Source organism: Anas acuta, chromosome Z (assembly GCF_963932015.1).
Source record: "Anas acuta chromosome Z, bAnaAcu1.1, whole genome shotgun sequence".
NCBI classification, from domain to species: domain Eukaryota; kingdom Metazoa; phylum Chordata; class Aves; order Anseriformes; family Anatidae; genus Anas; species Anas acuta.
Window position 1 is genome coordinate 44,334,740 of NC_089017.1, and position 13,655 is coordinate 44,348,394.

The 13,655-nt window shown below is 37.8% G+C and overlaps 1 protein-coding gene and 1 long non-coding RNA gene across 3 annotated transcripts in view; one reads left to right on the forward strand and one right to left on the reverse strand.

Annotated features, from left to right (window-relative positions):
* The window catches only part of LOC137847997 (uncharacterized), a 39,219-nt gene extending 29,485 nt beyond the window's left edge, over positions 1–9,734 (forward strand). Inside the window, exon 2 of the long non-coding RNA XR_011091136.1 lies at positions 9,085–9,734. This is a non-coding gene — a long non-coding RNA (uncharacterized lncRNA). The remainder of the gene's footprint in view (positions 1–9,084) is intronic.
* ADAMTS19 (ADAM metallopeptidase with thrombospondin type 1 motif 19) overlaps positions 3,671–13,655 on the reverse strand; it is a 163,081-nt gene continuing 153,096 nt past the window's right edge. For both annotated transcript variants that reach the window (XM_068666760.1, XM_068666759.1), the window contains exons 22-23: positions 9,038–9,215; positions 3,671–4,944 (exon numbers count right to left, since the gene is read on the reverse strand). In XM_068666760.1, coding sequence (XP_068522861.1) covers positions 4,793–4,944; positions 9,038–9,215 — 330 coding nt within the window. In that variant the 3' untranslated portion in view covers positions 3,671–4,792. The remainder of the gene's footprint in view (positions 4,945–9,037; positions 9,216–13,655) is intronic.

Sequence of the window (13,655 nt, forward strand, 5' to 3'; positions counted from 1 at the left end):
TTAGGTAGATGCCCCTGGGGAAGCATGCCACTGGGGAATGTGCTGTTTAATTTAGACCTTTTTTCCCTTCATGTAATGAAACCCTGGAACACTGTATCACACCTATACAGCACACAGTGACTACCATGAATTTATGTTTTAGATTTAACATGACATGTAGTCCCCTCTTTCCCTGTGGACACCTAGGACAGCAATAGCTAGTGTTCTACAATACCTAATATGTACAACCATGCCTTCTTTTATGAATATATATACCTTTCCAGCTTCTTGCTGAAGACAGGATTTTTCTGTGTTACTGTAGCATACAAGATGGTGAGCATCTGTTTGAATTTACTTGCTTCATTCAAGTAAATTCATTAATTTACTTGATTCATGAATCATTTACTTCATGATTCTACTTAATTTCATTAGATGTGATGTGAGAACATAACAAAAGCATGACTGGGCTAGGGGGGTCCCAGCTCAGCATCACTGTCTTTTTAAATGGCAAGAAGAGATGCTACTTGGGTATAGTGTGTATACCTGTCAACTTTCTGCATTCCAGTCCCTTTTACTCTCCCAGAATCCACAGTATTTTATTTTATTTTATTTTATTTTATTTTATTTTATTTTATTTTATTTTATTTTATTTTATTTTATTTTATTTTATTTTATTTTATTTTATTTTATTTTATTTTATTTTATTTTTGAATTTAATTATTGTATTGTATTGTATTGTACTAGAGTATCTTTTCATAGGCATCTTTTTATGGACTTCTTGCCCATTAATTTGTCTAATTGCTTTCAAATCTTCTGAAAAGCAAGATTCAGAACCTCACAACCATCAGTGTGAAGTGATAACTTTTATGTGTTTTATGCTAATTTCCCTACCAGTTTTATCAAGGAAGTCATCTTTGTTGTACTGCAGGGTTTTGTGAACAAAAAATGCAGAAAAAAAGCTCCACATGAAGCATATCTGTCACCTTCAGGATTTTTTAAAACTTGATAATGCTCATCTCAACCTTTTACTCTCCAATCTGAAGTATCAACTTTTTCCATCTCATAAGCCACCCGGTCCATCTCCTCGATTTATTTATTTATTGCCTTTTTCTATGCATTACTGACTAATTCCACTACATTGTTACTGAGAAGCAGTGACTACAAATGAATGCAGGGTTTGAATTGTGGATATACCACAGTTCCAAAAATTGGAAAAATGATGCACTTTCTTCTGATGACATACAGTTTTTGGCTTTTTCTGCTGCTATAGATTCAAAAACTTCAGACTACAATATCTGATGACCCTATAATCTTTTTCCAGCTCTATGACTGTCAGCTGCAAGTTCAGTACCTTGTAGGCATAAGTTAGTATGTTTTCCACAGCCGTACTACCTTGCATTTGCCCACACCAAGTTTATTGGCTAATATTTGCCTACTCACTCATGTTTTTAGTGTTGTGCTAACTTAACTAATACTTAGTTAACTAGAAGAGCATAACGTCATATCCAGAGCTGGTGATCTCAGATTTTACTCTTTTCCTCATGTCATTGATGAAAGTGTTGAACAACATTAAACCAGTGTCATTCCTTGGGGAACCATCCTGAAAGATGGCTATTAAATTCCACCTTTTGCTTTCAATTCTTTCACCATCTTTCATGGCATAGAGATTACTCCTGCAAGCCCTGTGTAGTTTCCTAAATGTCCTGTAACATGAAACATTGTCAGAAACTTCTTTGTCCACCAGATCTTCTTTGCTCAGGACACCACTGAAGCCATGCTGACTCTCCCATGCACTCAGGTATCTTTTTCTTTGTTATAGGCTGTTACTGCAAACAAGGGAAGGAACACAAGGTTCCTTGGCTTGCAGTTCAAAGGTATCTCCCCTAGAGATCCCCTTTTTCATAGACAGGAATTACACTGCAATTTACCAGCCCACTGGCAGAGTGGCTGTTTGCAAGAATATCTTATACCCTGTGGCAAACAGTTTCATAAAGTCACAATTAGGTTCTTCCAGGAATCTCAGTGATCGCCTCTTTTGCTCTCCTCATGCAGGCAAGCAATCTGGTTTTAATACGCTTTTTGAACTTAAGAAAAGACTGCTTGTCATGAAGATACCAATGGAAACTAAATGAAAACAAAAACCCACAAACAAAACCAACCAAACAATAACACATCCTCCAGAATGAAACTACAAATACTCTCCAGAATAACTGGCCATTCGATTAGAATTCTGGTATTCTTTTTATTTAAGAAAGGTATACGGAGTGGTAGCTACTGTACTACATTTAACGAGCATGTATCTGAGACAAAGTATCCCCACTGCACAGAAGGCTACCACAAGTACTGCGCACCACTTAAATCACACTTAATCCAACCAAATTGTGTGTAAGTGGGATTTTAGTGCCAGAGGCCTACCCCAGCCCCTGTGAATCAAAGTGAGTTTCACTGCTTCACTGCTACCTGCCAGCTGATCTTGACTGATTTGAGATTCATTAGTTGAAATTTTACGTATTCATCAGGCCAGAAGGAAAACATCAATGCAGAAAGATTGTTGTTGAGGAGAAAAAAAAAAAAAAAAAAAAAAGTAAGCAAGTAAGCTTGTCCTCTAGCATAGCAGGCTGTTGCTTCCCCGAACACTGTTGGAAAGTGCTGCATGCCATCACCAGGGCTGTGGCACAGCTCTGTAAGGCAGACAGGTGCACGCACTGAGCCTTCTCCCTAAACAGACTTTTGATTTTATGTTTCTTCTCTAAATAGTAATTGTGTGTATCACAACAATAAAAGTAAAATTAAGTTGCTTTCAAATTCACAGAGAGCTGGAAGCAGTAAGCATTTTTACCACGTAAACACAGAAATGCTTCAAAATGATTCACATGCATTGAATTTTGTATTACAGATGCTGAAGAAATCAGAGCTGGAGCCATCAGGATTATAACACACTGACTTCACTCATTATATTTCAAAAAACATCATTCTGCTGTACAAATCACATCTATATAGTAGAATTTTTGGAGAGAATTAAAATGCACAATCACTTATCTAAAGATGCATTCCCTTTTTGCGTAGAGTGGAAACTGGAATCTGAATCTGCTACATTTGCCTATCAACAAGCATTTTAATATGATACACAATAGTTACCAAAGAGAGGTCTGTTACTCGGCAATACACTAATTACCTTAGCAATTAGTAATCTAGTAATAACTCTAAATACTCTAATACTGTAGTCACTTCAGCGTGGGAGTAAAAATCTCCCCTTCTGCAATTTTGAAGGGAGGCAACTTCATGTTAACTTATGATGATTGCCAACTACACCTTATGATGCCTTTCAGACTCATTTCCCCAGCTGTCTTGCCTTCAGGGTTTGCTCTCCTATGTGTTCAGAATATGACTAATGGTCTGCATGGCAAAATAGAGGTAGAGGACATACCCCTATCCCACAGCTACATTCAGTGGGTGCAGAACTCACCTGAGACAACTAATTTGTCCTCCACTCAATATTACTCTGTTATAACCAGCTTTTCATTTATCAAGGATCAAGCAATGGAACGTATGTCTGAAGCTGCAGAAAAGTGCCTAAACCAATAGTGGGGAGGCATATGTTGTAGGGATTACTGAAGCTGTACATGCTGTTATGCAGGGCTGAACGGATTCTGCTACGAGACATGGATGCCCCAAACCGCAAAAATGCAAATAACAAAAGAAGCATTACTTTTTATTGAAAACGTAAAAATCATGTGAATCATGTACAATATTTTCTCATAAGGAAAATTTTAGCTGTTTCATAACGTTTCACATAACTGTAAAACATTTTATTTTTATAAAGACTTTTTCATAAAACAAAGATAACACTAAAGTAGTATTACAAAGCTATTTTCTAAATCATTGACAAAGAACTGGAAGTGTTTAACAGATTAATTCATAAAAGTGGCAGGAGGAAGAACTCTTCCTTTTGTAAATCTGCAAGAGGACACACAAAGGTATAGAGGGGCATGGGTTTTTCTTTCAAAACGTTTAAAATCAAGTGACACATTAAACAGTACAGACGTGGATTCATAGGATGGTACAAATTCTAGGACTGCATTTCTCTACACTACCTCAAACAGTGCAACAGTGATTCAGTGTAAATCTCTACAGTGTTTCATTGATTCAATACTTGTGTTCAAGTATGTGTCCATGAGAATGATCAAAATCCCTACTTAGCTATTTTAATTTTCTTGTTTATAAAAGGTTATAAGTTACAGTAGATTATCCCCAACAGTATGTTTCTAAATCATATGAACTGATTTCACAATACATTCTGTAATAACCTGTTCAATAATGTTAGCTTACTCACCTCAACATCTGTTGCAAAATACACAAGATCATTCTGACTCTGAATGCCAAAAATATAATAAAATTAAAAAAGGCTTTATTTCCATATACAACAAAACTATTCAGCTAAATTAAAATAAATTCAAGATAACATGGTGTCTTTTTTTGGCAACAGAGAGATGATCCTACTGAAAATAAACATTTAAAATACTAGTTACTATTCTTTAAAAAAATCTAATAAATGTATCCAAAATTGTTCATATAAAAATTAATTATGCAAACCTCAGAGGATAAAACAAGTTGGCTGTCTAACCAAAACAATTAAGAATGTCTGGCAGGCAAAAATAAATTAATTTGATTAAATTATATGTAATCTGATAATATTTGGTCTGAAGAAGCGTGCATGTGTGTGTACGCGTATGTGCTTGTGTGTGTGTACATCTGTGTGTGTTTATAAATAATAACATTGCAAAGAGCTGAGAGCCAGCCAGCCTGACAGAGGTCAACTCTTTTGTTGCATCTTTTGCGCATAGAAGTCCCTGCATGTCTCACAGCAACGCTGGTACCATCTCATGTCTTGACACAGGTTCTTTTCTCGTATCACCCTGCAGTACACAGGCCACTGGTCTCCCAGGCACTTGAACGTTAAAGCAGCTGTGAAAAAATAGCAATGAAAATAAAAATCAAATACATGTAACTTTTACATTTATTAGGGAAGAATCAGGTAACAAAATGGACAATGATACCAGAAGTATATTCATGGTAAGGAAAGGAGGGTAGATTTACATTTTCAACAAAAACAGAAAGACCAAAAATCCTCTCGCTTTCAGTATTTTCAACAGTTGAATTTTTTAGGGCAAGCTTGATATATCACTTACATTAAGTCGCATTGAAACTGATGGGTGCATGTCATGCACCTACCTCCTCACAAGACAGTTAAGACCACATTTCTGCCCCATGCAGAGATAAACCCAGCTCTGCTGAAGATGGGTCCAAGGCCATGCAGGGGCTGCAGAGCGAAGCTACAAGCTGCAGTAGTTCCAGTTGAAGCTGAACTCAGATGGAAGTTGTCACTGAAAAAATTGGAAGCCTCAGCTTGAATAATACCAGAATGTGGTTAGCAGGGAAATGTACAAGTGGAAAGGCTTCTATCCGTGGCAGTCAGGAAAATGCAGGGACATACTGGGTTTATATGGCAAGGGTTTGGTAGCAGGAACCTGCAGGGGTGGCCTCTGTGAGCAGAGTTCCCATGGTAGATAAGGACCAGTTTTAGATGGGGACCTGCCGCTGGCCAGAGCCAAGTCAGGGAGTGACTCTGATAGCGCCTCTGGGAGAGATAATTTAAGAAAGAGGGGAAAAAATAAAAACGCTGCACAACTACAGCTAGGAGAGAGGAATGAGAAGCAGTCCTGCAGCCCCCAGGTGAGTGCCGCAGGAGGGCAGGAGGTGCTGCAGGCAGGCAGGCAGCAGCAGTTCCCCTGCGGGCTGTGCAGGGAGAGGCCCCTGGTGGAGCAGGCTGTCCCCCTGCAGCCCATGGGTCCCCCATGGAGCAGATCTCCACGCTGCAGCCCCCCCATGGGTGGAGGAGCCCCCGCTGGAGCAGGTGGATGTGGCCTGGAGGAGGCTGCGGCCCATGGAGAGCCCCCGCAGGAGCAGGCCCCGGGCCGGAGCTGCAGCCCGTGGAGAGGAGCCCCCGCAGGAGCAGGGGGTCTGGGGGGAGCTGCCGCCCACCCGTGGGGGACCCGTGCTGGAGCAGTTTGCTCCTGGGGGATGGATGGATGGACCCCGTGGACAGAACCCTGTGGGAGCAGTGCTGGAGGAGCTGCTGCCTGTGGGCAGCCCCCGCAGGATCAGTTTGGGAAAGAAAATCAGTCCAGTAACTGTGAAGGAGCAGTTGAGACAAGGCATCATGAACTGACCACAGCCCCCATTCCCTGTTCCTCTGTGCCATTTGGAGGAAGGAGTTAGAAGAAAGTGGACGGGGGAAGGTTTCTTTATTTTGCTGTTAGTTCTCACTGCTCTAGCTTGTTAGTAATAGGTAATAAATTTCATTAATCTCCCTACACTGAGTCTGTTTTGCCTGTGACTAGAGTTGTTGAGTGATCTCCTTGTCCTTATCCCAACCCTTGAGCCATTTTCACCATATTTTCTCCCCCTTCCATTTGAGGAGGAGGAGTGAGAGAGCAGTTGTGGTGGAGCTCAGCAGCCCAGCAGGGTAAAACCACCACAAGGAAATACAGCATGGAGGCTGTTGCTGGTTTCCTAATTCAGCTTTTTTTCAGGAAATCAAGAATTTTTACTATGTTGTCAATGAATGGAGACTGAACAAAACTACATGATGTCATACCTAATCTTTCTTTATAAGTAAAACATCTAGTAGACCTATAGTTTTATTTGGTTTATTTGTTAAAAGGGACAAAATGATATTGTCTTGTTAGCTTGGATACTTTGGATACCACACAGAGAGGCACTCTTTTCAGTGTGGAGGGTTGAAGACAGTTAGCAAGTTCCATGCTACACTTAATAATGCAAATAAATTTTATCTAGAAAAATTAAATTGATAGCATGTAATCACTGAGACTTTATTTACTGGAAAATATACCTGTCCAGGCCCAATTATTTCATTTTGCACACTTCCCACCTTTCTGAACTTTTTCTCAGCTCTCCATATATTCAAAATGTTTTGTTGTTGTTGTTTTTTAATTTCCTTCCAATACATTTGTCTGACTGCATAACTGTCTTTTTAATGACTCAGTGTCTTCCCTTCTCCACGTTGAAGTCAGACTATATTAATCCTTACTTCCACACCTTTCATAGCTTATCCTCACCCATTTATTCACGTTGCTATTGGTATTCTATTACTGCTTTCTGTCTGAATCTTTACATACCAACTTCTTCATTAGAAGCCTTCTAAAATGATAAGAACATCATACAAGCCTGAAAAACCACTCTCTGGGTTATTCTGCTAGTGTTATAACTATACGGTTCTCTCTAGCAAAACATCCATATGCAGAAGCCTAATTTTTGGTTGTACAAAATATGCATATTTTCATGTCTATTCTCATTTTTCTTTTGAAGCCATCTTTTACTTCATACACCTGTTTCACTTACCAAGGCCTCTTACACTGCTTATAATAGAACAATTTTGAATAACTGAGTTATTCAAACTAGTGCATACATGCAATTAGTATGGGAAAACAGGTAAATATAGGGCAGAAAAAACACACACCACCCAAAAATAATCAAAAACTTTGAACTGAAAGAAGTCAATCATTTTAATAGAAGCAAAACCGAAACTGAGAGCATATTTTAAATTGAATAGAGACAGATGATGAAATCCATATCACTTTCCACCAGAGCTAAACCCCAAACCCAGAGGTACATGATACAACATGATACGAAAGGAACTGGAGGCCAAAATATTTAATATATTTAAGTGAAGCATAGTCTTATGAATTTTGAGATGTCAGTGTTTCCACTGGACTGGATTCTGACTACAGTAGCATGAGGTTGACCTGTGGATTACTAATAACTCATATAATCCATTCTACAAGGACAACATAGCTCTTTGTTTTGTCTTCTTTTGTTTTGTGAATTTTACATTAAATCAGATTTTAACCAATGTAAATATATTTTTTTTCTCTGTAAAACTTTGTGGTTCATTTTACTCTGTGACACAAAGCTTCTTATACCTCACCAGGTGGAGAGTGCCAATTATGCAAAGAAGCCTCTTGCTTCTGTGAGATCAGTTGAACAAAGAAGGATAAAGTATGAGGGGCAGCTTTACAACAGTGAAATAGTAGAGGCGAGCTCTGTAAGCAACATCTGTCATCTCATCCAACAAAATGAAACAATGACCACTACACAGAAATGTTTGAGGGTTAACAACTTCAAAGAGAAATACTCTTTGCTGACTCAAAGGAAGGATTACACACAGCCTGAAATGTTAGACTTGCTTTCCATGCAGGAGTAATCCATTTGACAGTAGGGTTTATCTTAACAAGGGCTATGAAAATCATCTGGAAAGGGTATAGTGTCCTACAGCAAGCCTTTCAACAGTGCCCTAGTCATGATCAGGAAGTATGTACATGTACATTTTACAGAGTTAGTGGCAAGGTCATCATCAACACCCCAGCAGGAAATGACAGTTAACAGAATTAACAGTTCAGTAGGTATGCATTAAAAATAAATAAATAAATCTTAAGATCAATAGAGACATGAGTTCTTCCAGGAATGGCAAATCTCTTCATGTTAGCAATTTTCTTTCATATATCCTAATGCATCAGGCTTAGATTATAGACATCTGAACCAATGACAAGAGGAAAGAAATATTTGTATTGAGAAACCAGCGTCTCTTTAATCTCAAAAATATCATAAGAACTTAGTTTGAAGAGTTTTTAAGAGAAAATCGGAGACTTTTTTACTTTAGAAGTACTTGACAAAATTGAGTGGATAAAGAAATAAATTCTTAGCTCTAATATAAACATATTTTCATCTAGAATGTTTTGTGCCCATAATATGCAGTCTCATAATATGGTCCTTCCTTGGCTAACAAAACTCTTTACCATCGTGAGGTACAGTTTCTCATGTACATGCTGGAAAACTGAGGCACAGAGAGAAGTCTCTGAATAGAATTTTTTTTCTCCCAGGTCCCAGCCATATGCTTTTAAGTTGGCATCATCATTGCTCTACAGAGAAAGAACTAAACAGAAATTTCAAATAAGAATATGTCATTTTGGCTGCTTACCTAACCTGGGTGATGTTATTGTGTTAACATTAATTTTCTCATTGCAGGGATGGAGATGACAGGGTCTGTAGGCTGCAGGCTTTTCGGAGGAAAAACATTCATTGCCATGCCTTCCTGTGATCTTGTGCATACACTGGATGACTCGGGACTGCATTCCTTTGCCACAGGTAACGGAGCACTGAAACACACAGAAGACAGACATTCACTGGAAAGGTATTTTTGCCTGCAAAACATGAGGTGAAATGCTAGTCCAGCTGAAGTCAATGGCTGTTACCTCAGTTACCAGCAATCTGAGATTTCTGCCTTCTATTCAGTAACCTATATGAAAGTCAACTCCTATATGAAACAACAGGCCAAAACGAAATACCACTGAAGTAGTGTTTCCATGTTTCCAGCACGCTGTGGCTGTCAAGGTCCACTTTGCAGAGCCAGTGATGAAACTGAAATGCATGAAAGGAGCAAGGGCCATTCTCCTGTATTTGTCTTCTAATTTACTTTTATAATGGAAGTGAGAGTGATGGAACAAACAACAATGCTGACGCAGAGAAGCATTTTGAAATAAGCCATTACTCTTTCTGTCAGTGCAAATTGTCCTTTCCACTGAGAAGTTTTGAGTGTTTGCCTCCTCCTCCTGCCTTTGCTTTCTGTCTCCATGTTTTCATGTGTGTCTGACAAATAAAACCCATGCAATCCGTGACTGGCTGCTTGGCCTTCAATCAGCCTTCCCATCTTATTGCCACAAGGAGTGAAGTGAGAAAACGGCTAAGTCATAATATTCTACTTTTATCACAGTAACATAACAAATTAGAATGCAAACTTGGGCAATGTTTTACAAATGCATAAAAAACCTGTTCTGAGCAAACAAATTACACCTTTTCCCCTTCACTGACTTTTTATTCACAAAATTTAATGGGGCTTGAAGTGACATATGTTCCATTGCTTTAATTAAAAATTCATTGAAAATAAAATTATGTTGCAATTTGCTCTTATGTGCTAGTGGTTTTCACTCACACATCGACACATTTCATTCAGTTTTGGAGAAATTTATAATACAGAACATCTTCAAGTATTCATCAACCTCTTGCAATGAATGGCATAAGCAGTAGCCGAAAATTTATACCACTACACCCACATAATCCTGATAATATTTTTTTTTCTAAAAAAAAATCTCAATTTTGTAAATATTTACAAAACATTTCCTTGGGATGCTTCATGATGCAGCAGGAAAAAATACTGAAATGAAGTACAAAGACAAGGAGAGGAACAGCAACCTATAACAACAAAGGTTTCCCAACCAGCCTCTCTCGAGATGGAGATGTAGACTTTATCAAGCCTTCAAAGAAAGAAAAAAATTTGAATGTAGGAAGCACTGAAGTGTTTTATACCCTTTCCTTTTGTCATTTATGTGCTTTTGGGTGACATTTTAAGCACTGTTACTAGGAGAAAAGATTTACACATTCCAAATGGGAAACGGGGCTCCAGGGGAGTTAGGTTCATGTTTCATACCAAAAGAGGTACAAAAGACTAAGATACATATTTAAAGAGTGTTTTCAGAAAGGATGATCTTGAGGTCTCTTCCAACCTAGAAATTCTGTGATTCTGTGATTCTGTGACTAATAACATCGAAAGCACATTTCAGCTTGTAGCCACATGAAATAGCATTCTGTAGATGCAGTAAGTGGACTTGATTTTGCTTCTCAGTGATGTACATCAGGAGTAGCTCCACTAAGTCAATAAAGTTTCTGTAATTATTTGTAAAGTTAATCAGATACAATCTGCACAGTTCAAGGCTTGCAAAGACATTCAGTTAGGAAAACACTATTATCTATTCAATACAAACCATCACTTAACAAATGAACCAATATGCTGATTACAGAACAAAATCCAGCTAGTATTGAAGTCTTCCACATGCAGAAGTCTCTCATCAACTTTGAATTCAGTATTCTGGTTTTACACTGCATGAGAAAAAGACTCTTAACATAATTCCTTTTCCTGAATTCTCTACCTGGAAACAGTGCAGCTAAAAATACTGTGACTTCCCATAATGGCCAACATTATACACATGACAAACATGCATAATTACACATACAGATACCCCAAATTTAATTGTCAGCAGCAGCCAGAACACTGATTTTTCATCTTGCCAAAATTCTATCCACTTCATGGATTCCTCTCTCCATACTTCAGATAGGTAGCATGTGGGGAGGATGTAAATTTGTTTTTGTTCCTTGAAGATCAGGAATATGGTCAGAAATGCCTTAAAGATGTTATGTGATTGGTATGTATTTCTCAAATTGCATTTCTTCCCAAAACATTCTGGTCACCCTGCATACAGCCATGGATAGAGGCCAGGAGTGAGGCCAGGAAGCTACCAAAGTGCAGTATCTCCATAGAAGGACCTGTGCTTGTGTACAGACTTTCCAGATGAGGGGCAAGCTGGGAGATTTCCTTGTGGAGAGCACTCTGGCTGCAGCCACATCTTATTTATATCAAATGAGCACCAACCTGAAAGATTCTGCTGATTGCAATGCATCTGAGACAATACTCAACGAGTAGACAGTTCTTTCTCAGGTAACCATTGTGTAAACCCTTAATATCTACACAGAAATTGGCAAGATTTTGGCATTAAAATCTTAATTGGCAAATTAACTTCCCTTTAATGACTGAGCTGCTGCTAACTTTTCTGGGATATTTCAAAGAGCTCTATGAAGCATTACACTGTGTTTTGTTGTTGGTGGTGGTGTTTGTTTGTTGTTGTTGTTGTTTTTAATTAAAAAAATGTATACAGCTTCCAAACAATTCATTTTGTGTTGCATGATCCACACGCTATCATCCATCATTTAGAGGAGGAAAACAATGCTGAACGATACTAAAATGATACGTTTCAGTTCATATGGGAAGTATGTGGCAAAGCAAGAAATAAGACATTTCCCTTCACCTTCCCTCCCCTTTTATCTACTTTTCTCTTCACAGAAGTGTCTAATTTTGTATTTATTCATATTTTATAAAACTGAGAGCTTTTATTAAATTTTGAAAGATGTTCAGTGAGAACTGTGAAGAGAAACGGCTGCAATCCAAAACATTCAAATTCAGTCCCATTAGTTTAGGCCACCCTGTTCACATATCAGAAGAAGCAGTGCTGTCTGACTTCAGAATTAACAATTCTATTAATTGGAAGCCAGAAAAAAATGAGAAGAAAATCACTTTACCATAGCTATATTATCTCATGTTCAAAGTAATGTGAAATTTAATATCTAATAAAAACATTTACACATGGGACACATACAAACAGAAAAAAAATAAATAAATATTTCTAGTCATTTTAAAAGCAAATGGAAATAAAATGAAAAATTTCAGACATAACATCTTATTTGCATAAAAGTAGGGAAAACACACTTCAGGTATGGCATTTGCTAGTGACACCCACGAACTGAGATTGCGTGTCTCCATGAAGTATCCTGACATGTAAATGAATTTGTACTACATACATACCATCCAGCTGCTGGGATAACTGAGAGCAGCAAATGACTATTGGAGGATAAAAGGCATTCACAACATTTTTTCTTTATGGCTCTGAAAAGGTATAGACTTGTTCCATCTTCTCCAGAATACACCTCAATTTCTGCAAACCAGCTAGATGCAACACAGAGCAACAACTCTGATCCTCATTATAATACTCACTTTACTGCATGAACATCTTTACATCTAGCTCTGTACACTAATGCCTCTTAACTTTGCCTCACTTTTGGATTTTTCTCACTGAAAATGTTTGCCCAGAGTGAAATACTGTTCAGTGGATATGCAGGCATCACATTTTAGGTAGCACTGCTAGTATGTAGTCAAAGCTACACAGCTTCTGTATACTTGTGCAGTTTCCAAGTTTAAAACTGTAACAAGATTTTCAATTTACAACAGTACTTTCACCTTCACATACTATGCTATGAATTTAATCATAAAGCAGTCCATCTGACAAAACTGATTATATTTTCCACAATTTTAAATATATATATATATATATATATGTATATATATATATATATATATAGTGTAAAGCTTATGTACATAAAATTTGCAGAAAATGGCCACTCCAAACAAATCTGTAGCAACTTGCTACGGATCCAGGACATCTTCGATTAGTTTCAACCCACAAGTTTTGTGACTAGGGAATGGAGAATGTTTTTCTAGAGCTCTTCTCTCCACATCTCCCAAATGTCACACTTGCACATGCTACACTTTATTTTTGTGGTGGTTAATTACAGTTTAATTTTCACTGTTCAGATGACCTACATTTTAAGGCCATGTAACTGATTAGCAAAATTCCCGTAGGACAACTGTGCTTGTAGGTTTAGACTAAATGTTCTAATATGCAGCCGGAGGTTTTTTATGTGGCTGTTAATCTGTGCATTTTGGACACATTCCTAAAGGTACTGTAAAACCGTTCAAGCAGCAAGACATGTAAAATATTCCTGTTAAAGATTACAAGAAAATCCTGGATAAATATAGTTAACAGACTTTTATATTATTATTATTTTTTTCTCTCAAATAAAATCTACCCACCCTATTTGAATTTTGTCCTACTTTTGAACTTCTTTTAGACATAATTTCAAGGACAGAAATC